At 44.4% G+C, this 25,789-nt stretch overlaps 1 protein-coding gene across 1 annotated transcript in view; it reads right to left on the bottom strand.

The window, feature by feature from the left end:
* Positions 1 to 223: 223 nt before the first annotated feature.
* The window catches only part of Adcy1 (adenylate cyclase 1), a 153,124-nt gene continuing 127,558 nt past the window's right edge, over positions 224 to 25,789 (bottom strand). Inside the window, exons 15-20 of the mRNA XM_046437829.2 lie at positions 19,500 to 19,616; positions 18,356 to 18,502; positions 17,705 to 17,803; positions 13,857 to 13,971; positions 11,921 to 12,045; positions 224 to 9,767 (exon numbers count right to left, since the gene is read on the bottom strand). Coding sequence (XP_046293785.1) covers positions 9,465 to 9,767; positions 11,921 to 12,045; positions 13,857 to 13,971; positions 17,705 to 17,803; positions 18,356 to 18,502; positions 19,500 to 19,616 — 906 coding nt within the window. The 3' untranslated portion in view covers positions 224 to 9,464. The remainder of the gene's footprint in view (positions 9,768 to 11,920; positions 12,046 to 13,856; positions 13,972 to 17,704; positions 17,804 to 18,355; positions 18,503 to 19,499; positions 19,617 to 25,789) is intronic.

Raw genomic sequence — 25,789 nt, forward strand, 5'->3', positions numbered from 1 at the left:
GGCCTGAGACCTCTGAAGCCAGCCGTGAGCCTGAAATAAACTTCACCTCCTCTACATTGTCGTGTCAGTATTTTGGTCACAGTGTTGAAAATCTGGTTAACACAGGGTCACGGAATACTCAATATTTTGCATAAAAAAATTATTCCTTGAAAGTATGTGAAAGAGCCAAGAGTGTCTTAAAACATCCACACAACCATTTATTTTTCAATTGAAATGATCACAATTTAGTCAAGCAATTTTTCCTTTATTTTTGTTAAATAAGACTCCAGAAAGTATAGTGCAAACACTCAGTAGAAAAGTTGCAATTAAGAAATGTACATTCACATTTAACATTTCAGTCCATTCACTGTTTCTTTAAAATAAAAATAGGACAAATTATTCAATTACTTTTCTCGATTTAACAATCTTGAAAAAGACTGGAAGGTGCTCTACAGTGTTCAGTTGACATAAAAATAGACCCGTATTGATTATACAAATCTATCATGAGAAGTTACCCAGTGAGATTGAGTTATTGTGATTCTGAATATAATCATTGTGTTCTCATGTCTACAGAAGCATCCTCAGTGAGTTTATTGTGTGGGAGAAAAGGATCCCTTGCCAGTGCCACTCTTTATCTCACCGAGAGATGCAACCCTCTCTAGCCAAACACAGGGCATAGGAGCTTACATGACTTTTCTCAGCAAGTAAGAAAATCCAGAGGTGGGCTTTGGACTTACCTTAAATCAGAATGGAATTACTGCTGAGATGGTCATGATAATGACATTTCCATTTGTGGAAGTTGGAGTGCAATCAATATAAATGAGAGGATAGTAGAAAGGGAGTTTGGGCTGAAAGGAGACGGTGCATACTAAGTACTCGAGCTACACAAAGCTCAGGTTCCATGGGACTCACCCTGGCTCACCGGGGTGCTCTGCACCTAGCAGGCAGATGACTCAGGGGCAAGCCTGAGCGCATGCTGCATGATTTCAAATTCAAACTGAGTTCTACACAATTAGGAATTTCACAGCATGCAATTTCAGAGTGCAAATGGCTTGCATATACGCAGTTTTAACAGGGATGAAGGCAACACAGAGGGCCCCTCCACACCGGGCATGTGTGCTCCTGGTGATCAGTTGGGTCCACAATCCCGGTGTATGCTAGAGGTGCCGTGGGCGTCCTTGGGATCCCCACAATGTGGGAATGGTCCCCTGAGACTTGTGCTTCATGTGCCCGGGGCCCGGAGTTGAGTGGTGGTTGCTGGTGGGAGGCAAGAAACAAGTTCTGGCTGCTGTCGGGCCAACTTCTCACTGCACCTGCTGCAGGAGGTGGACACCCACAGCATGCTCTGAGCCAGCTGTTCCTGCACAGACGTTCTGCACAAGTTTATTAAGTGCAGGATTTCATTTATATAGGCTCTGCAGTTGGTCTAGGATGTCTTTTCTGTTTACACATTAATTCTCAAATAAATGGCTGAAAGCGGTTTTGGAAACCAACACTCTCAGAGTCTGTACTGCTTGGTACCAGTAGAAACCAACACCCATGAGATGGTCAGGGCCCCTGGAATTGAGTATTTGCCAAACCTCTCACCATCCATCGTAAACCCTTCCTTGCCTTACGAATGCTCCTGGGGAGATCCATTTTTCATACATCCTCCAATCCCTGGGAAGGCACCTTGACCTCCTACACTGCACCAATAGCACATGAACAATACTGAATGGTTCCACAGCAGAGGAAGAGGAGCAGAAATGGCAAAGGCAACCTAAGCCTTCCCAGTGCTCATGAAACTCCTCCCCAGCAACTGGAGCCTGGCAGGCTGGGTGTAAGTAGTTTGGGGGTGCTTGGGGAGGAGGAGCTATACTTCCCTATTTGATGTCAGAGAGGCCTTCCAGAAAAAAACAGCTGTCCTCCCTGTTTAAGGAGATTCTGTATCATTTCAGATATGACAGGTTGTGCTCCAAAAGAGCTATAGAAGTTAAAGGACAATATCACAAGGTAGAAAGGTGTTTCTTTTTTTTTTTAACCCCCAAATCTAACACTTTATTTCCTTGCGGGGGATCAGTAATGTTAAAGAAGAAATATGGTTTAGCCAAGAGGAATTACAGGCTCTAACTGAGCAACAAGAAGCCAAGGACTTCAGAGCCAATGTGTCTTGGACACATGCTCCTAGGACGTGAATCAGAGTAAGACTTGCCCATGGAAGAGCATCCTAAGCAGGGTCTCCTCCTTCATGCTGGACACAATTGTGTGGACAAGATAGTGTTTTCCATCAATTGCAGATTTTAATGTTAGTAAGTCCTAAATGTAACAGAAAACAGAAGGGCTTGAGATGGGGACAGAACAAGAGTTGAGGTCTGGCCCTGCCTCTCAAGGCTGTGTGGCACTCTCAACTCCCTAACCTGTGGGGCTTGGATTCTCCACGGACAGCAAGAATATCATCATTCCATCCCTTCCACAGGCAGAAGGTACCCACTGACTGAAAAGTCAGATTTGGGAACTAGTAATGAATGTGTTAATTTGTGGTCATACCAAAAGGCCCTCTGGAGACCCGTTTTAACTAGACAAAGAGTGATGCTTGCCCTTCCTGTGGTTGAGTGCAGAACATAGTTAATCTAGTGACCTGTTGCAAGAAATTTAGTAATTTCACAAAGGATAAAGAAATTAGATCTAAAATAAATAAAGCCTGTCAAGATGGAGAACATGGGGTCAGGCCATATGGTGACTACTGTGGTTGGTTTTCTGATGTTTGTTTTTCAGCTAGGAGTGAGCCACAACCCAACAAGGCCACCTGTCTGTTGCTGGAGAGATTGGTGCTGACATATCCTGTTAGGAAGACCTGGCTTCCAAGTCGCTCTGTAATAGGAGGATGGGGTGCTTGTTGATGGTAATCAAGATTCAGCCCCCAATTGGCTCCGCATTTGAAATTCCTGCTGTATATCCACCCTGAAGTCCCTCCACAGATCCACATACCACTGTGTGTGGGGGAGAGAAAAAAAAACCCCGAAAATAACCAACAAAAAGAAATAAGGAGCAATTTAGTGCTTCAATATATCTGGACCTTAAGTACTGATATAGTAGAGACTTTTTTTTTTTTTTTTTTTTTTTTTTGAGATGGGGTCTTACTGTGTTGCCCAGGCTGGCCTTAAACTTGTAATTCTCCTGCCTGAACCTCCTGAGTAACTGGAGATTACAGGCTGTCATCTCACAGAAGCTCAGGGACCATGTGGGTATCGCTTAGGGTCTGGGATGCCCCTGCCTTCCTCCCTCTGATGAGTGTTTTCTGACAAATCAAGTAGGGACTCTAAGTGGTGGCCACCTGGCTGTATTCCATTTTAATTTTGTTCCTTGTATGAATCAATCCCAAGAATGAATAATTGATTTTTATTTTTTTAATGCTATATGACCTACATGCCCACACGTGCACAGGGGCACACACTAACTAAGCATGGCCTCTAGTAGAATCATTGCATCTTCTAAGATAGTGAACAGGTCCAATATGCAACATAACAGATACATATTTTTTTCAAGGAAACTTAAAACTACACATATCTGAGTCATTATATGATGGGTATGTTGCTGAGGGACATCTAACCCCAGAATGTAGCATCTGAAATTGGATCTGTGGTGTTTATGGGATAGACCATGGAGGTGACCAATCTCCTCACATCCTTTTCCTATACCTTCACTGGCCTTCACTAAGATGTGAACATACAGGAGGATAAGGCAGGAAATCCTCAGATACTTTCCAAAGTGTCCCCTGAGGATCCTCGAGTGAGGCAGCCCCTGCAGAGCTCTAACACCCTGCCTACCCCGATGCAGGGTTGTGCTTACAGAGTAGCTGACCCTTTGTGAGGGAACAGCCGCAGGGCCCAGGGGCTCCCTTCCACACATCTCCACCCCACCGGCAGAATGTCCAGCAACACAGGGCCTATGGCTTCCAGGTAGAGGCCCTACACAGCTCTCACCTGCCAACAGCGGGGGCCCAATCACACAAGTCCACATATGGAAATTCACAACTTGGAGATCATTCCTTCTGCTGAGCCCTACACACTAAGCCTTCCAGAATCTCCTTGGTTCTGTCCCCACTTTGTCCTCCAGGACAGGGAGCAGGTGCTCAGGCCTTCTGACCCCCTGCCTCCACCCAGGAAGGCTTCTGGCTTCAACTTCTCAGCCTCTGACTCAGTCAGCTGGAAATAGACTCTGGTTGACTTAATGGGCACAATGAGAGAGTGAGATGGCACGAGACTGAAGCAACTCGTTGGCTCAGGCCTTCCCATCAAATGTGGGGTAGGCAGGGAGAAGTCTCACTCGAGGTACCAACTCATATACCCAAACAACTTCTGGCACAGTAATCATTCTGTGTGCTTTGGATTAAACTTTCCATGCCCAGGCAAGCCGGGAATGGCTCCCCAATCCTTCCTGCTGAGCTCTGGGCCCTGCCACCTCCTGCAACAGGCCCATGAATCTAACTTAAGTCCAGTCCCAGGCAGCTCTTCTAACCCCCCAGCTAAAGAGCCATGAATGCAAACACAGACCTCACTCAAGGTATCATATGAAGAAACAATCCCACTTCCATTATCCATTCCGTTCTCAAACCTGGAGTTCTGAATGAAAACAAGGACCTATTGGTCAGTTGAACTTTCAAAGCATACTGTAGCTAGGGAGGCAGCATGTCCCAGGGTCCGGAGAAAAAGTTATGCCATGCAACATCCAGGCTGCCAGAATGTGGCCCAGTCAGTTTGCTCTTTATTTATTTTACTGAACCAAATATTTTGAAATCCAGTTACCTCTATGAAGGATTGTGTGTGTGTAATTTTTTAAAAATTGAAGTCATTACTAAACCATGTTTCTGGAGGGTTACTTTATATACAGCCATCAAATCTGCAGGTTTTCAGAACTTTAAGTACTACTAGCACTTCTGGGACCTCTTGTACTGTAAGATGTACAATATATGCAAGCATGTTCTTTCTTTTTCTGTAACATGCACAGTTATGGGTGCACACTTGCTTTATAAACCATGCATGTCATTGGACAGGCCCTGCATGGGTTGTGAACAAGATACCTGGGATTTGGGGAGTTCCAGAAACCTCCCTGCTGGAGCAGTGACAGGTGCACGTTCCCAGGTGAAGCCCTCCACACACCCTTCATTTCACCAATCCAAACCACTTCCTTCTTAAGTGGCCCATTAAAGCAAGCAGTCTATACAATCTTTCCAGGTTACTATAAGGATGATGGCACAGACTTTCTGTGAGATACAAATAAAACACAGAGTCACTTAAGGTTAGCCACATCCTGCCAAGCACTGAATTCTCCACATCAATCAAAGCGCCCCAGCCTTTCCTGCTGTACAGTTGTATTCATCCAGGGAAGACAGGCATCCTGCCCTGAGGGCTCTTCTCTTGCCAGTAGGTCAAGTGCAAGGTGAGGAGAGCACCCTTCCAGACACCATCACTTTTTAAAAAATGGGATACCGTAGGTAAGCCTTGAAATGTTATTCTTGAATGCTCTGCTAGGACAAACCATGGAGCTTACCACCCTCCGTCACATGAGACCAGCGTTGACATTCAAGAATCAGAAGAGAGTTTGGATGGGGGCTGGTGCCCTCACTCCTCCTTCCTCTCCTGACCAAAAGTGTGGGGACTTAGGTTAGATGCTAGATTGATCTGCTCACCTGCCTGGGGAGTGAGCTCAACCCTAAGAACTAGGTTGCCAAAGCTGGGTCCTCAGAAGGTTGGGGGCTTTGGGAGTGGCAGTCCCCCACAGCAAACTTGTATGCATGGCTTATCTGAATTATCAATCTGCTCAAGCCAGACTCGTCTCTACAGTATAGAGTTACAATTATTGCTTCTATGACAGAAGGGGTCCGGAAGCCCTGGAGGCTTAGAGTTTGAGAAACACGGGCTGGCAACTGGGTTGCTGGGTGTAAGGAGTGGACTGGCCTGGGTTGGCGTAGCCTGTGGAAGCATTTGGAAGCATTCTGGGGCTGTGTTCTACTCTACAGTGTCAGGCACGGGAGGCATGCGAGGGTTCGGAAGGGAACACGCAGGGTCATTTCCCAAGGGCCACGGCATCACCGTGCAGGGGTTGATGTGGGTGCCGGGCTTTTCCTCATTTTTGGTACAAGTGAACAGGCAGCACCTGTAATTGGTGCACTATATACAGAGCATCTTAAAATAAATAATTTAGAGAAGAATCCTACCCGAATGGCTCTACCATTTGTACATGAATATTGTACAAGATTAAAAATAAATAAGGCAATATAATACAGTTTTATCACAAATAAAAAGGAAGTTGATTTTCACCAAACCCCAAGGAACATTATGGCTAAATGTGTTCCTGACCTCACAGGAAGTAGACAGGGTTTGGAATTGCTGATGATGGAGGAGATGTCTGCCCCTGATGTAGAGACTCCACCAAGGCTGCCACGTGGTCCACTTCAGAACAGTCCTATGCCCAGAGAAGGTAGCATCGTCCCCTGTAGTGGCTTCCTTTGAACCCGACCATACCTCAAGGGCTTTGTCACACACCCATCAGATTTCATGGCTTTGTGCACAAACTCATGACCATAAAGCACTATGGACCTCAGCTAGGACACAGTATGGCTGGTTGACTCGACTCAGAGTCACACAGACCAAGTCCAGGTGTCCTCAGGTTAGGATCCTGCTGATGGTTCTGTCTCCTGCTCATTCAGGCTGTTGCCAAGTTCATCTCCGGTGGCTGTGGGAGCAACATCCCTGCTTCTTTGTTGGGTGGGGTTGTTCTCACGTTCAATCACCAGTGTTGTCTTGTGGCGCCTCATGTTTAAGCCAGCAATGAGGGTTCAGTCATGGTCACACTCTAGTCCCCTCATCCATGTCTGCAGGGCCCTGTGCTGCAGCCAGCCCACCCAGACAGTCTAGGACCCTTTCCAATTCTCAGGCTCCTAACCTTAATTCCATCTGCAACGTCCCTTTTACTATGTAACAGAACACACCCTTAGGACCCAGCACCAGTCAGGGTGTGGGCATCTTTAAAAGCCACTCCTCTGTGCCTAACCTAGATGGCCCCATTGGGCAGTAGCACTGGAGGGCCAGAGCTATGTAGGGGAGACATGAACTAGGACCTAGCTATGTGGGCCTGTGGGTCTGGGGACAGTACCACAGCCATAACAGGAGGAGTAGGGCAGCCTCCCCACAGCCTACAGAGCCCAAGACAACAATGTATTTGCTCCTGTGTGTGCTCCTGTCTGAACTGACTGCCTCAAATCTGGTTAGGAAAGATGAGAAAATCCTAGTGGAAAAGGAGATGGTAAGGATGACCCATTTGTCCCAAAGACAGGAAAGCGTGGGAGCAGACATGAGACAGGGCTGATAATGAGTGGTGGCAGGGTGCCCTACAGGTTCTCAGCCCTGTGGCTGGCTCAGGTGGATAAAAATGCCTGTCCTCAGGAGCCCTCAAAGCACATTCCTATAAACATGATCTCTGATGACAAGGAGAGGCCCCCGAGAGTATCTCCTCCTGCCCTCCGCCTCACAGGAACAGCCTCCACCTGCACATAGTGACACCAAAACACCAGGCCCACAAGAATCAGAAACGACTACATAAGGACAAATTGCCTATTCTCCATCCCCAATGTCTGTAGTGAGGTCCTGGGGGTCAGTTTGGCCCTGGCCTGTGAGTTCCTCATCTCACCCTGGAGAAGGTGCCAGGAAGACAGCAGATCTGGTCAGAGTCTCCTGCAGGAGGAACTGGAGGCCATATGCCTGCTCCCTGCACCATCACAGAGTCACGAAAGGACAGTCCTCACAGCCCCACCAGGTCACCCGTAGTCCAGGGCCTCAGGTACATGGGGACCCTGAATGCAGTTCCATCTCCTACTGTCCCCTGCCCAAAGCTATTCACTCTGCCCACCTCTGTCCTAAGTCCTGCCTCAACTGAGTCCTGTCGAGACAGGTAGTCAGCTTGCCCCAAGATCATCACACCAGCTGGCCCACAAAGCTTCAGCTATGGGCAAGGCCCCTGTTGCCACTGCACAGTCACACAACTGAGCTAGGGCTGAGCTAAAGGGCGCTGCCCATACGCAAGTCTGCACCTCGGGGAAGGAAATCTGGGCTTTTCTCTGCTCCTATCCTGAAAAGCTGAGATCCCTAGGAAGTAGGGAGAGTCCCTGGGAGCAGTGCAGAGAGGGACCCCCACAGCCATGAGTAGGACAAGATTCAGGTCACATAAACCTTTCGGAGCTACAGGTCTCTAGACATTCACCAACCAAGGCACTGGCCTAGAACCTCTCCCCCTCCCCCACCACCATATTTCAAGCTGCCTGTGACAAGGTCAGAAGTCTACAGGAGCCAAATCTTCCAGTTATTTCTGGCCTGTCCATTCCTATCTACCGACTGGCTCTCCTGGACCCTGTTCCTCACATCCTTCATCTTCATACCCATCACAACCATTAAGCACAGGTGGGAGGTCCCAGATGTCAACAGGACCACCTTCAGCTGATTTCCTTGCACACTGGAGCAGGGGCACCTGGACTCAGGACCACAAACTCTGCTAACCTTACGACCACCCACCTGCTCCAGGAGGGCTGGTTCTGTCAGAGAAACTATGCCTTCCATCAAGGAAGCTGGCTTGTGGTGTGACGGTCCCTCGTTTTCAACACCAACGGAACCTTGATTGTAATGTACAGGGTCCAAGTCACCAGGGCTTAGGCAAGGCATGATGCTCACCCCTCTCTCCTTTGGATACATAGCCATGGTGCAGTAAGAGGAACATCCAGCTGTCACAGGAGCCTGAGCTGGCAGGTGGGGCAGGGGGAGAATGCACAGGCGGAACAAGCAGCTGGTGCTGGCCCATGATGGAGTGGGGCTCTGGGGCCCCCTGACGGTTCCAGAAGGCCTGCCTCTGGCTTCTGGTAAAATCCTGCTCATGAGAAAAGCCAGCAGCCTTCACTCTCCATGCAATGAGAGGCAGCTTCTCGATTCTTTCCAGACTGTCCTGTTCAAGACCTGACCAGCTCTGTGCTGTGTCCACAGTGTGAAGAGCTCAGCCCTTATGGCCCTGCCCCACAGTGCTGACTTCCCAGTGCAGTTCTTGGAGCTGCTGCCCAGGGCTGGGGCTGTCCACAGCCAGGATCCATCACAGCCAGATTGCCATGGTGCCAACTCAGGGCTCACTGATGATGGATTCATCTGTCACTCTGCCAGCCAGAACTCCATGACTCTTGTTGTGTTCCTCACAGATATTCTGAAGGTCCCGGCATCGATGGTGACACTGGCCAGACCTGGGTAGCTACACTGGGAAGAGGCAGGGCTTCCCTATGCCCCAAAGGGGTGGCTTAGGCACATCTCCTATTGACTCTCAGGTCCCACCTTGAAAATGCTCTTTCTCCTTCCCGGTCACTGTCTTCCTGTTCTGCTCATCTGGATGGTCCTGACTGGAGCCAAGGTGGCCTGTGTCACCCCGGAGCATTCTTGCCCTGCATGCACCTCCAGAGGCCAACGTGAGTTCGGTTAAGCTTCCTTCCCCGCTGCTGCAGGTGGCAGGTACTGGCCTGTGGGAACTGGGGGGAGCCCTGCCCTGATTGGTGGGCCTGCTGCGGGACACAGTGGGGGCCGTCTGGCCTGGCCTCCAGCTCTCCCATAAGCACACATCTTGCGCTCCAAGTGAAGAGGCCTGGGGTGGGAGCCATTTCCATCAGTCCTGCCTTCTAGGAAGTACGTCAGCATCTCCCCCTTGCCTTTGACACTGACTTTGCCTCGGCACACAAAATGGTAGGCACACTTTCTCAGCAGCCGGTGCACCTCCTCAGTCACCTGTCATAAGGAGAAGCCAGGTTATTCTCAGTCATAAGCAGTAAGCGGGGGTCCTCTGGGGAATGGGATCCCCAAGTGCACCTTTCCATCCTGTATCTCTCACTTCCCACCCTGACTGCATGAACCTGGTGGAAGCCTTGGGACAAGGAGCTATGCCTTTAGTTGCCAGGGTTAGGGTACAGCTGTCTCCAGGGTTCTGGGAGTAGGGGTCACTAGAATATAGAGGGCAGAGGCAAATTGTCAGGAGAAAACAGGGTCATCTCTTAGCTCCCCTTTTTATCAAGTCTCTAATCAGAATTTTACCCCCAAGAATTCCTGTCTCACAAAGTCAGAGAGAGGATAAAAGATGAGAAGCACTTTCTCTTCAATAGAGTCATGTGAACAGCATAGGACAGGATCCCTACTTCGTCTTGGAGCCACCTCTCTCCCTCCGTGGCCACCACCATCTTTTTAGTTAAAACAATGCAATCTGCCACAAGCTACCTTCTCATGTCCTGGCAGAGCTGGGGTGGGGGCCCTGGCATTAGTTACCAGGATGCCTGGGCAGGGGAGAGAGGACAGAGGCCCTAGGTGTAGGGGAAGCTGTGGGTGGACGGTTGCACCCAGGCAAGGGGAGATGAGGCCATGGGAGGCTCAGATATCATTCTAGAAACACAGAATCAGCAACACTGACATGGGGCAGTGGCCTGCCTGAAGATAGGGCAGGGCTGCTTGAAATTCTCCTTGGGGAGTGACCAGCTTTAGGAAGACTACAGAAGAATGGAAGCCAGAGGTCATGGTAACAAAGTACTGAGCACATCCTAGAGAGGGACGACAGTGAAGGCTGAACAACTATGGGAGAGTACTTAATGCCACTCAGCTGTGCTCTTACACATGGTTATGACAGTACATTTTATAATAATAAATAAATCTTAGGAAAAATTTTTTAAAAAAAGTAATAATGCAGAAGTACAGAGATGTTCTGTGCATGTTCCAGACAGGAGAGGAAGTACCACAAAGATTTTGGCTTACCTATTTTTTTTTTCTTTTTCTGAGGGAAGTGGTATACAGAGCATTGAACCCAGGGGTACTTGACCACTAAACTATATCCCTAGTCCTTTTGAAGTTGCTAAGGCTGGTCTCATACTTGATCCTCCTGCTTCAGCCTCCCTAGTCACTGGGATTACAGGCATGTGCCACTGTGCCTGATTGGTCTATTTCTTAAAACTGTGGAACCCAACAACCAACCAAAGCACCCGACCTTGAGATGTTGCCCAATAAATGCTCGTCAGAGAAACATCTGAGCCCTGCCTGGCGGCCTCTTCAACTGAATGAGGATATGCTGGCTGCTGCCCTGGATGCTGAAACTTGGTGTCTTATTTGTGGAGCCAATGCTTGCACCTCACGGTCATCTGCAGGATGACCCAGTGAGGCTTTGTGGTAAGGTGAAGGACCAACACCCAGTGGGATGCAATACAGTGACAGCTGTCACTGAACTGAGTCAGACAACCCTCCCATGGCCCAGCCACAGCAGGAGAGAACCAGCCCTAACTGTCAAGTGCCCTCTGTTCCCTTCCCCATTCCATAGTGAACAGATCAATCATGCTCTGGGGGTGCCTTCAGGCCTGCAGTGCCCAGGTCAGGTGGCAGGAGGGCTGGCCCACAGGGCCTTATCCAAGTAGGCATCAAGGCCAGGTTTCATGTTACTCTAAGGGGAATCCTAAAGGCACTCCTTCCCCCCACTGCCTTTTTGTCCTTTCAGTGGTTCTTAAAAGATGTCACAGCCCCTTCTGAGTTGTCCAGAAGTTCCTCAGATATGGAGGCATGTACCCTGACCTTCAAATTCAGGTAAAACCCTTCCCTCCTATGGCAGCCAGGCAGAGCCCAGGTCCTGAGACAAGAGAGGAAACTGAGCAATTAGGCTGTCAGGATTAGTGCATGGCCCTGACCCCATAACTCACTGTGATCCCCAACTCTCTACCTGCTCATTCAAAAGTCACCCACAAGGCAGCACAAACAAATCAAATACCAAAATCAAATTGCCAAGGCGGAACTGTAACCCTCCAGACACTGAGCTATGCAGTACCACTTACGGGTCGCATATGTCGGTCCCCCCTCGGCCCTCTATGCCTCAGTTTGAGCATTGCATCTTGGGAATTTGTGGGTGAACTTACCTGGATTCTGCCCTGGACTCCGGTGCTGTCCATCCGACTGGCCACATTGACCGTGTTTCCCCAGATGTCATACTGGGGCCTGCGAGCACCAATCACTCCAGCCACCACAGGGCCAACATTGATACCTAGAAAACAGTCACGTATGGCCCTGTGGTCAGCTGGAAAAGTAGGACTCACTGGCTGGGGCCACCCAGTGCGTTTAATGAGGTCCTCAGTGGAGAAAAGCTGCCCCCTTCTAGGTCTTGCTCTATCCTAAAGCAGAACTCCTCCAGACTCACAGAGGGGCAGCAGCAAGTCCTTCCTGCCCAGGGCTCCCAGGTGGCCTGTGGGCAGTCCCCTCACAAAACCCTCCACTGCTATTTGCAACAGCACTGTCAGAAATAATTCCTAATCCCAAAGAAAAGCCCAGGTCCTGCAATACTGGCTCTTGTGTGGAATTGTACTCTGGAGCTACCAAAAAATCTGACTGCAGTTTCTCCTGAACTTTTCTCAGGGTACAATGCTGCAACTATTTCAGCGCATGGGTCATAGAACTAAGCATGATAATTCAGATGCTCTGAGGGGAGGCTATGGAGGCCCCTCTCTTTCTGCAGCGTGGGGTCCAGCTGGCCTCTGAGCACATGTACTCCTGGAAAGTGTCACTAGGTCCAGGTGCACCTGAGTCTGAATCACCCTTGTGAGACTTCTGGCAAAGTGCTTACCTTCTCTGGGCCTGGGTTTCCTTCCCTGTAAATGGGGCACAAAACTTCTTGTGTTGCCCTGGCCTAGCCTTAGGCAGGACAGTCATGGGATTCATCACAGCCCACTGGCACTGTCCCAGAGACCAAGTCTGATAGGAGCAGATGCCACATCTTATCTTCCCTTCTTTCTGTGCTTATGAACCTATTTTTATGTCAACTCTGGACACCTCGTCCTAGGTGGAGGAGATTGAGTTGGGACCAGCCTGTTGGGCAGTACGACTGCAAGGGCTGCTGACCACGGCATGTCTTCCTTTGTGGGAGATGAAGGAACAGAATCTCTCCAACCCACCACCAAATCTGATTCTGGTTACATCAGTACTTCTAGTGACTGGAGCCCAAGGCTCAAGAGGAGGCCCAGATGCTAGGGAGGAGGGGTGGTGGCTGACCCTTCCCCTACCTTCAGGCTGGACATCATGCTAAAACAGAACTTGGCATCTAAGGACATCAGCTTTCCATGACTATGAAGTATATAAAGGCCTCCCTCACACTCAAGCATCACCCAAGTTTGTTTTAAAGGCCACTAGATATTTGAATTATAGGACAACCATAAAAACCTCTAGTTTAACTGCATACTAGACTAGAAGAAAGGAAGGAAGGAAGCAAGCAAGCATTTGGAAGACAAAGGAAGTAACCATAAATATCTGATTTTATTGGATTCTGGACTTGCATGAAGTTTTCTTATAAACTATCTACATCTCGGAAAAGGGTGAATTGGGAATTAACATCCCGTCCCCATCAACAAACCATAGTTTTGTAAAAGCTAGAAAGGAACTTAGACACCTAGCTTTCTTTCCTCACTTCACAGGTCAGGGAAGGAGTTGCCTGGGTTCCACAAATGGGCTCTAGCCAAGGTCTTTTTCTAAGTGGACCCACATGCCTCAGCTGCTGCAGATAGCACCAATGAGCTGAAAAGACACTATTCCACCAGTTGAGTGTGTATGCCTCTGAACAACTCTGCAACAACTTAGATTTCTAGCATGTCTCTGAGCTGGACAAAGACTCTTTTGTCCTAAGTCCTTTTCTGAATCATCCATACTTCCACAAGTCACTTTCAGAGGCAAGGGTGTCCCCATGTCCGCGACGTGTTCCTGGGTGCCACTCTCCCTCCTACAAGACCAGGAACCAGCAGCCCTCTCTCAGGTAGGAATAGGAAAGGTATTCTCCAATAGAGATGGGATAGGTCTAGAGCCACCTACCAACTCGGAGGACAAAGTCATTGTATGACTGGTAGTTGATTTCATCCAAGACGTCAAACATGTCAATAGCAAAGTCAGCCAGTGTGCTGAGGTGGGAGGAGATGGACTTCTTAGCCTAGGCATGAACAGATGAAAGCATTATGTTTGGAGGGTGCCATTACAGGAGGACACAGACCAGCTGCACCAGTCCTGGGTCTGTGATTTGATTCCTACATTAAAGCACAGCAGCCTTGGAAACTGTAGCTGCTTCTGGTATCTGGTTGAGGGCACATTTATCAGTCCTTCTTATGGGGTGGAGAGTAAGGCAGGGACAACACTGGCTCCCAAGGGACAGAGACAGGCGTCTCCTAAAACCATGCTAACCTGGTCATGCCCCTCTGTGGGCTGGTGAACCCTGGGATTGGGAGACCTCCTGCTCAAATTCCTACTAAGATAATGCTGTCATCACCCATTGCAAATGAGCAAAGCAAGGACAGAGGAACTATGTCAGGGAGCAGCACCAACCTCCTTCCTGTTGGGACGGGATGTGTGTGTGTGTGTGTGTGTGTGTGTGTGTGTGTGTGTGTGAAAGTCTTTCATGAAAGAGTAACGGTTGTAAGGTTTCTAATTTTTATTTTCTAAAGAAAATTTTATTAGCCCTCAACATCAGAGAACTAATGCCTTGAAAAAAAAAACAGCAGACTATTTTTCAGGACAGGTTTAGGTTTATAAATAAACTGAGTAGACTATATAAAGTTCTCATGTTCCCACCCTCCTCCACATGGAGTTCCCACCATTGCTAAAATCACGCATTCCTCTGTACACTTGTTACAACTGAAGAGCCAATACTGACATAAAATTATCACCCAAAGGTTACAGTTAACATTAGGGCTTATTCTTAGTGTTGGGTATTTTATGGGTTTTGACAAATGCATAACATACAGTGACACACATCTACCACCAGTGTCACACAAAATAGTTTCAATGCCTTAAAAATCTTCTGTGCCTAGTCATTTCTCCTTTTCCCCAAACCCCAACAAACACTAATCTTTTTATAGCCTCCATAATTTTCCCTTTTCTAGAATGTCATGTGATTGGAATCATACAGTAGGTAGGCTTTTTTTAATATTTATTTTCTGGACACAACACAATGCCTTTATTTTTATGTGGTGCTTAGGAGCGAACCCGGGTCCCGCCCGTGCTAGGCGAGCGCTCTATCACTGAGCCACAATCCCAGCTCCCAAGTAGGTAGGCTTTTCAGACTGGCTTCCTTTATATAGTAATTTGTATTTAAGGTTTCACCATGTCTCTTTATGACTTGAGAGCTCATTTCTTTTTATCACTTAATAATATTCAATTTTATGAATATATTAGAATTTGTTCACCCATTCATTAATTGAAGGGCTCACAGGTTTCGGTGATAATAAAGCTGCAATCAATAAAGCTGCACACATTTCTATTTCTGTGTGGACACAGTTTGCATCTCATTTTGATAAATATCAATGACTGCAATTGTCTAGACAGCATGGATAAGACTACGTTCAGCTTTGTAATAAGATTCTGCCAAACTGCCTTCACAGTGGCTGTACCATTTTTTTTCCCACCAACAATGGATGAGAGTTCCTGATGCCTACCATGGATCTTCTTTGGTAAACTGCCTGTTCAGATTCACTTTTTAACTAGGTTGTTTTCCTTCTATTATTGGATTTTAAGAAGTCTTTGTATATTTTAGATATAAACCCTTTATCAGGTAGTTTGCAAAGATTTTCTCCAAGCCTATGGCTTGACTTTTCATTTGCTTAATATATTTCATGGAGTAGGAGTTTTTAACTTTAATAAACCCCAAATTAAAATTCTTTTCTTTCATGGATCATGCTTTTGGTATTGTCTCTAAAAAGTCATCACCAAATCAGAAATCATTTTATAGTTTTGAATTTTATATTTAGGTTCATTACCTATTTGAGTTAATTTTTGTGATGAGTACAAGGTCTGCATTTATATTTTTTCTTCTTTTTAATGGATATCCAGTTGTTCTAGCATCATTTGTTAAGAGGACTATCATTTCTCTTCATTTGTCACAGATCAGTTGACTATATATATTTGTGTGGGTCTATTTCTAGGCTCTTTATTCTAATTCATTGATCTCTTTGTCTGTTCTTTCCCCAATACCATACTCTCTTGATTACTGTAGCTTTATTTTCAGTCTTGAAGCTGGACATTGTTAGTCCTCTAACTTTGTTCTTCCTCTTTAATATTGTGTTTGCTATGCTGGACCTTTTGTCTTTAATTATAAACTTGGGATCATTTTGTGAATATCATAAAATATCCTGGTGGAAATTTGATTAGTATTGTATTAAATCTATAGATCAAGTCAGAAGAACTGAAATCTTGATAATATTAATTCTTCCTGTGCAAAAACATGGAATATATTTCCACTTATTTAGATCGTTCTTGAATTCTTTTATCAGAGCTTTGTAGCTTCCTTCGTATAGATCTTGTATATATCTTGTTAGATTTATACCTAGCATTTTTTGGTGCTAATGTAAATGGTATAGTGTTTGTAATTTCCAATTCCAATTGTTCACTGCTGATATATAGGATAGTGATTAAATTTTATATATTAAACTTTATATCCTGCAATTTTGCTAGAATCACTTACTAGTTCCAGGATTTTTTTTATTGTTGATTTTTTTCAAATTTACTACACAAATAATCATGCTATCTGCAAACAAAGACAATTTTCTTTCTTCCCAATCTGCACGCCTTTCATTTTATTTTCTTGTCTTATTGCTTAGATAGGACTTTTGATACAATGTTGAAAAGGATTAGAGAGAGAGGAAATTCTTACTGTGCTCCTGATCTTAGGGTGAAAGTTCCTAATTGATATTAAGCTATAGGTTTTTTTTTTTGTTTTTTTTTTGTAGAGGATGTTTCTTTACATTCACAGTTTACCTAGTTTTTATTGGGAATGAGTGTTGGATATAGTTAAATGATTCTCCTACCTAGATTAATATGATGAAATAATTTTTCCTCTTTATCCTATTGATGTGATGAAGTTCACACAAGTTATAATGATGAACCTGTCTTATATATCTGGAATGAATCTAACTTGGTCTTAGTTCATAATTCTTTTCATTCATTACTGAATTCAATTTTCTACTGCATACTCATAACAAATACTAGTATATAGCTTTCCTTTCTTGTGTATTTTTGTCTGAATTTCTGATCAGGGTGATGCTGGCCTCATAGAATAAGTTAGCAGTGTTCTGTTTTTATCTTCTGGAAGAAACTGAAGATAATTGGTATCATTTTTTTTCTTTGAATGGTAGAATTTGCCAATTAATGCATCTGGGGGCTGTAGAGAACTTGCCCAGCATGTGCTTAGCCCTGGGTTCAATCCCCAGCACCACAAACTTATATACATACATAAAATTCTTCATGAAAAAAAAAAAAAACTATTACAATGAATGCATCTGGGCCTGCTGCTTTCTGTTTTGGAAGATGTTAATTATTGAATCAATTTATTTAATAGCTATAGATCTATTAGCCATATTTATTTTCATATTCACAGTTCTGCTTTGAGGAAGGAGAATACTCAGTGGTGCAGTGCTGGAAGGAAGAAGAGGGAGCAAGTAGGGATAAGAGGGTGGGTCAAAGCTAGAGAAGCCCTTGTGATCAACTTTCTGTGTGGATTTTCCCTAAGAGATCATGTCTGGAGTGAGCCAGCAACTTGACAAAATAAGCTGGGATCCACTTTCCTGATCCAATGAAGGGAAAAAGCAACCCCAGTGTGGGGACCTTCCCGGGGTCCCAGAGTCCTCTGAAGCAGGACTGGACCCAAGCCCAGGCACAACAGGGGCACTACTCACTCTGGTTCCTGCTGTGGGCGCCAGCCCCACTGCAGCCATGTAAGTGCTTCCAATGGTCTTGATCTTCTCTAGATCCTTATAAAAGTCTTTGTCCATGAGCTTTGTCAAAAACAAGACAGTTAAACATTATAGAACATTTGAGAGACATCATTGTAGTCATCAGCTATTGGGAGCAACTCGGGAGCTGACCAATACATTGTGCAGAGCAACCCAACCTCTTTCTTTTGGATGCCAGATAGGTTCTGGGACTGCATTTGAAAAAGGCAGCAAGGAGGAATGGTCAAGATCCATCCATGTCCCTGCAACTGAGCTCACAGTCACTGGGGGAAATGGGGTTTCTGGTGACGGCAGCAACAGGCAGACACAGTATCTGACTGGAGAAGGTACCTGGAGGTACCCAACTGTCTGCCCATCTACAGAGGAAGCTGCACAGCCCTGGTCACTGTAGATGTCAAGCTCTTGACAACTCAGTGGCCCCTGTCTCCCATCCTAGTGTAAACACCACGGGTTTTTTAATTGTCACAGCTGACCTGGACCCTAAAGGAGATGTGTATGCTTATTCCCTACACATCTAGAGAGCATGACATATTGGATTAGGTGCAGGGAAAACCAATCAGTAAGATGTAAGCAGACAATACAGCATGGCCTCACCTCATCAAAGTCAGCGATAATCTCGTTAAGGAGTCGCAGACACTCCACTCCCATGTTGTTGCCATCCAGCTCGATGTAGAAGTCATTGAAGTTGGGGATAGAGGCAAACATGACACCCACCTGGGAGTAGGACTGGTAGTAGAGGTCCTGCAAGAACAGAAGGGTCAACTTGCCAGGCAGGGGTAGACAGAGCAGCACTTGGGCTAGGGACAATCCAGGCTGCATGGGCTCAGCCTGTTTTACAGACAGGGGGATAGGTTCCAGGGGTTTAAGGTCATGTGACTCATACCTCAGGGAAGACCCCTATGTCCCATCTTCTCTTGGAGGCCAGGAAGATGAAGAGGCCATAGGAAAAGACAGAATTTTAGGAAAGCCTTGCACTGCATGGCTGCAAAACTCAGCCAGATGAACAATTAGCACCTGGAGCGACTTCAGGCCAAAGAAGATCAAAGCTGAAACTTGGGGTTTCATTTCTGCCTTTAGGACCTTAAAAGACCAATCCACATTTCTTCATTTTTAAATCTGGCCTTTTAAAGCACCTGGCTTCTACTATATTAGTGTTCTAACTCATTGCTATAGCAGTTACGGCCGTTAGAAGTTCTGAACAACCCCAATACACTAAGCAAAGGAAGGGAAAAAAGAGTCTTCAGAGGTTTCAAGCATATGTAACAAAACAAAGCACTCCATGGCCAGGCATGCTCTATTTTTTTAAGGTATGTATTGGCCAAAAAATTATCTATAAGGTAATTTGAAATTTTTAAGTCTTGAGAAACCACATCTGAGATTTACTAAAGCCTATTTTCCTTGCCTTGGATGGAATAATAATAAATACTATGTTCTTTCCCATGATTCAAAGGGGAGAAGAAAACTAAATCAAACACTCCTGTCAAATGGGGCCCCAGGAGCTTCCTGATGACCCAGCACTGGCCCTGCCCTCAGGCACAGGCCAGGTGGCCCAGTGAGAAGCTGAGTCTGCTAAATCACAACACCCTTCATCTAGGGAGGCCTCCAGTTAAAACAAAGAAAAGAGGGTGGGTCCAAACCAGATCTGCACCTGAATATCAGGATCCCCTGACACCTCAGAAGATCCCAGAAGACTTCAGTAGGGGCACAGGATGTGGTAACCATATAGCAAGGTGCTCACCATATTCCGGGGATTGGACATGAGGAAGTGCTGTGCAACGTGGGCTGGAAGGAGGTTAAAGAGGATCCTCTTGTTGTCCAGCTTTACCCTCTCCATATCATCCCGCTCCTCTTCTGCCTGAGGGGCATGGAGATCATGAGAATCAGTCATTCACCTGCCCTTACCTGCCCACTGCAGCTTCTCTCTGATCATCCACACTGGACTCTGTGTGAATGAACAGTCCACACTAGGGCTTTCCCTTCCCTCCCACCAGACACAGGGACCAGAGTCAGATTACAGAACTGGGGAATTCACAGTTGTATGCATAAATCACCTCCCCTACCACTGTAACTTTCAAAGGACTGACAATGGCTCTCCTCACTTTCAGGTCTGCCCCATCCCCAGCCACTTCCTGGGAACCAGATACTTTGCACCAGCTCCAGGCATCCACCCAGGTCTGTTTGCCCAGTATCAGGCAGTGGATACTTCCCTAAGCCACCCAAGCCACCCTCTAGAACTTCTCTGTCTTCCTTCATGAGAGCTCATATCCCTCTGATATTGAGACAAGAATGCTGTGGGATGTCGGCTCTCATTTGGAGGCAAACCAATAGGCTCATCTCAGACTTCCCAACTCAGACCCCCAAATCAAGGAGGCCCTGGAATGAGGTATTCGAAACTCTAAAAGAAAACAACTACCAGCCAAGATTGCTGTCTCCAGAAAGGCTACATTTCAAATTCAATGAAGAATTAAAAACTTCCCATGACATGGATAAACTAAAAGAACTCATGACCTCTAAGTCAGTTCTACAAAGAATACTCAAGACATACTGCAAATGGAGGAAACCAAAAGCAAACCCAAAGCTCCCAAAGAGATTAAGATCACTAGAAGAGCAGCCAATTGATTGAAAATTAAGACAGTTAAATATAGCAAAAACCAAAACGGCAGAAAAATAAAAACATATGCACATAATAACACTGAATGTAAATGATCTCAACTCCCCAATTAAAACACATAGATTAGCAGAATGGATCAAAAAACAAGATCCAACTACTTGCAGTGTGCCAGAGACTGATCTCATGGGCAAAGACCTCACAGGCTGAAAGTAGAATGATGGAAAAAAATATTCCATGCAAATGAAATCTGAAAACAAGCAGGTGTAGTTATTCTCATAACTGACAAGCAGATTCTAAGCAAAAGTTAACCAGATAAGACAAAGAAGGCCATTATGGACTGGTAACAGGAGCTATCCAACAAGAAGATATAACAATAGTGAATATATATAACCCAATTAGTGCACCTAGTTTTATATATATATATATATATATATATATATATATATATATATATATATATACACACACATATATATACACACACACACATACATACTCTTGATGTTCAAATTACCTTATAGATTTACATATGTGTATGTGTGTGTGTGTGTGTGTGTATATATATACACACACACATACATATTTCCTCTTGATGGTCAATCCCAGATAGAACTCAATACAAAACTACTGGGGGCTTTCAACACATTCTTATCACCAATGGGCCATTCAAGGAAGATATTTATGATATTAATATAAGTCAAATGGATCTAGTAGACATCTACAGAATATTTCACCCCCAAACAGCTGAATTTACTTTCTTCTCAGTAGCTCATGAAACTTTTTCCAAAATAGACCATGTTGTATGTTAATAAATACAAAATAACTTGTACAATCCTGTGCAACCTATCAGATAATAATGGAATGAAACCAGAAGTTAATGGCAAGAAAAACATTGGAAACCATATAAACACATGGAGATTGAATAATACTCTGTTAAATGAAGAATGGATCAAAGAAGAAATGAGACTAGAAATAAAAAATTCTTAGAAATGAACATGAACAGAGATACAACATATAAAAATCTATGGGATAGGATGAAAGCAGTTCAAAGAGGGAAATTTATAGCATTGACTGCCCGCATTAAAAAATAGAGAGATCCCAAATAAATAAGCTTATGCTACCACTCAAGGCCTTAGGGGGAAAAAAAACTAATTCCAAAATCAGTAGAAGACAGGAAATAATTAAAATCAGATCCAAAATTAATGAAATAGAGAATAAAAAATACACAGGATCAGTGCAGCAAAGAGTTGGTTCTTCTAAAAGATAAGTAGTATTGGTAACTCTTAGCCAAACTAACCAAAAGAAAGCAAGAGAAAACCCAAATAACCGAAATGAGATGAAAAAGGACATATCGCCACACACCCCCTGAAATCCAGAAGATTATCAGAACTTATTTTGAAAATTTATACTCCAATAAACTGGAAAATGTAGATGACACTGACAAATTTCTAGACATAAATGACCTGCCCAAATTTAATCAGGAAGATATAGAAAACCTACACAGACCAATATCAAGTAATGAACTTGAAACAGTAACTGAAAGTCTTCCCAAAAAGAAAAGTCCAAGATCAGATAGATTCTCAGTTGCATTACACCAGACCTTTAAAGAAGAACTAACACCAGTCTTTCTCAAATCATTCCATGAAATTGAAAGGGAGGGAACACTCCCAAATACATTCCATGAAGCCAGTAAACCCTGATACCAAAACCCAAGACTCATCAAGGAACAACAAAAAAACAAACAAACAAACAACAACAAAAAAAACTAAATGCCAATGCCCCTAAAGAACATATGTGCAAAAAATCCTTAATAAAATATTAGCAAATGCCTTTCAAAAGCACATCAAAAAGATAATACACTACGATCAATGGATTTTGTTACAGGGACGCAATGTTGCTAGACATACATGAATCCATAAATGTAATTCACCACATAAACAGAATTAAGGATACAAATCACATGATCAGAATAGGCCTTTGATAAAATGCAGCACCCATTCATGATAAAAATGCTAAAGAAGATCAAAGGTACTTACCTCAACATCATAAAGGCCATTTATGACAAGCCTTTGGGCTTGTCAACATCATACAAGATGGAAAAAAAAACTAAAAGCATTTCCTCTACAATCATAAACAAGACACTCTCACCACCACTCCTATTCAATATAGTCCTCTAAACATCAGCCAAAGTGATCATGCAATAAAGGGAAATCCAAGGAATACAAATAGGAAAAGAAGAAGTCAATTTTTATCTGTTTGCTGATGACATGATCCTATATATATATGAATCAAGTAACTGCATAGTAGAATACAAGATCAACATTCATAAATAAATAGCTTTCCTGCATTACAACTGTGATCCTGCTGAGAAAGGAAAACTATCCTATTTATAATGACCTGGAAAAACTAAAATACTTGGGAATTAATCTAGAAAAAAAAACAGATCAAGAAAAAAACAGCCCTTACATTCATCATCCATTTGGAAGAATAAGAGACTCAGAATAGCCAAAGAAATCCTGAGCAAGAGGAGTGATGCAGGAGACATCACAGTACCTGATCTTAAATGATAGTACAGAGCTATTGTAACAAAACCAGCATGGTATTGGCATCAAAATAGACATAAATACCAATGGACTAGAAGATAGAAATAAACCCACATATTTACAGTCCTCTGATACTTGAAAAAAGTGCCAAAAGTACACGTTGGATAAAAGATAGTCTTTTAAACAAATGGTGCTGGAAAAACTGGATATTCACATGTAGACGAATGAAATTAGATCTGTATCTCTCACCCTGCACAAAGTCAAACCAAAGTGGATCAAAGACATAGGAATTAGAACAGAAACTTTTCAACTACTAGAAGAAAACAAAGGGTCAATACTCTATCATACAGGTGCAGGCACCAATTTCCTTAAAAAGACCCCTAAAGCTGAAGAAATAAAGATAAGAATAAGTGGGATGCCATCAAAATAAAAACCTTCTGCATAGCAAAGAAAATGATTAAGAGCATGAAGAGAGAGCCTACAGAATAACAGAAAATGTTTGCTAGACACTTCTCTGATCCAGAATAAATAAAGAACTCAAAAAGCTTAGTATCACAAAACAAATGACCCAATTAATAAATGGGCAAAAGAACTATATAGAATTTGTCCTAAAAAGAAACACAAATAGCCAACAAATATATGAAAAATTATTTAACAACCCTAGAAATCTGGGAAATGCAAGTCAAAACTACACTAAGATTTCATCTCACTCTAGTTGAAGTGAAAATTATCAATAATACAAATAATAATAAATGCTGGTGAGAATGTAAGATACACTCATATATATAGGACTGCAAATTAGTGCAACCACTCTCGAACACAGTATGGAGATTCCTCAAAAAACTAGGAGTGGAACCACCATATGGACCTGCTATCCCCACTCTTTGATATTTATCCAAAATAATTAAAATCATTATTCTACAGTGATACAGCTAGGTCAATATTTATAGCAGCACAATTCACAATAACCAAGTTATGGAACCAGCCCAGGTGCTCACCAGTAGATGAATGGATTAAGAAAATATAAGGTATATACACCATGGAGTTTTACTCTGTCATAAAGAAGAATGAGATTATGGCATTTACCTCTAAGTGGATAGAAATGGAAAACATCACACTAAATGAAATAAGCCAGATTCAGAAAATCAAGGGTCAAATGTTTGCTCTCATATATAAAAGTTAGAGCAAAACAAGGGGGGGAAAGAGGTGGGGGATTGGATTTCATAAAGCTATAGGGAAGATTAGTGCAGTAGAAGAAGATTGAGAAGGAGGGAAGAGGGACAACAAAGGGGAGGAAATACAGAATAAGTTTAACAAAATCACACTACATGCATGTATATATACAACACAAGAAATTCCACCTTTATGTATATGTAAAAAGCACCCATCAAAAATATACAAATAAACAAGTGGAAGTAAGATAAGAAGCACAGAGGAAGGAGAAAAGTAGGATGAAGAAGGGGAGGGAAAGGTGGTGGCAGGGAACAGGAACTGAAATGGGTAAATCAAATTCCATGCATGTATGATTTTGTCAAAATGAACCCAATTACTATGTGTAACTATAATGCTCTAAGAGAGAGAGAGAGACAGAGAGAGAGAGAGAGATTTCTGTGGGGACCTGGTGGGGTGGATCTAGAGCTCTGGCCAGTAATAAGCACCATCTCCTAGAACAGGAAACCAGAGGCTCTGATGTGAACAGCAGGCACAGCCTAGTCCTAGCCTGCTCACCACCAGCTGCAGGGCTCTGCAGAGGCTGATGAAAACAGCAGCATGGGCCACCAGGGGGCTTAAGATGTGCTGCTGGCAGGGCCCATGGCCTGTGGCACAGGCAGCCTTCAAAGACAGAAGCCACTGGAGTCACTGTACATCCATCACAGAAAATCTGATGCACAAGGAGCTCAGCCTTGGAAATCTACATGTGCCAGTATTTAAGGGCACCAAACTTCTGGGTATAGTAGAAATTGCATAATCACATCCTTGCTGAAGTCCCAAAACCTATTGCTAAAGGCCATGGCTCAGAGACCAGCACCATGGTTCATGTCCTATGTGGTGAGAGGCAGCTGCATCTCTCTGTGCTGCTGTCTCCTTGTTATAAAATATGTACAAAATATCTGTTTTTAGAGGCCCATTTCTAGGGCTGTACTCATCAAGGACTCCAGAATGGCATGTAGCCTCCTCAGCCTTAAAACTGTAGTCTCTCTTCTTGGTAGGATTGCTATGATTTAAGTTGAACTGGCTATTTACTCGCTGCTAGACTTCATGTAGTGATTCTAACAGTTAAATCACGAAGTGGAGATTTCCAAGGAGAGATGTGAGGAGGCCCCAGCTGCGGGGGTTGGGCATGAGGCCACTCTGACCACAAGATCACCTGGCTATGCTGGGAAGGACCCCACCATTAGGTGTTTTCTGAGGAAAAATGGCCAATGAATCAGCAGGACCTATGAAGACAGCACCATCAATGTGTTTATCCTGCTTTTTAGCAAAAGCAAAACACAGTGGGCAAAGACAAAAGAGACAACCCTGGGCCATGACCTCCAGGTCAGAGCAGAGCTGTGCACGGGCTGCCCAGACAGCCTGGAGCCTGATCTGTAAACAGTAGAACATGGCCATGGGCAATTCTGAAAGGGTCTCAGGGTTCATGGACTCTGTTGGAAAGAAAAGTCACAGAAGGCAACATGGGCATGCGCCTGCCACAAGCCTTTACTATTTAGGTGCAACACAGGCAGCAAGCCTCATGAAATCCATGTCTTGCTCTGGATCTCACTCAAAGGTCAGTGGCCTCTATTTTCCAGTCTCTGATTGTCTTTCCATCTCACAGTCCTTTCAATATAACCTTTAGAACATGCTTCTCTCCATGGGGCACACATTATTATG

The sequence above is a fragment of the Marmota monax genome, unplaced genomic scaffold (assembly GCF_021218885.2).
Source record: "Marmota monax isolate L192 unplaced genomic scaffold, Marmota_monax_Labrador192_F-V1.1 WCK01_AAM20220418_F8-fsc00109, whole genome shotgun sequence".
NCBI classification, from domain to species: domain Eukaryota; kingdom Metazoa; phylum Chordata; class Mammalia; order Rodentia; family Sciuridae; genus Marmota; species Marmota monax.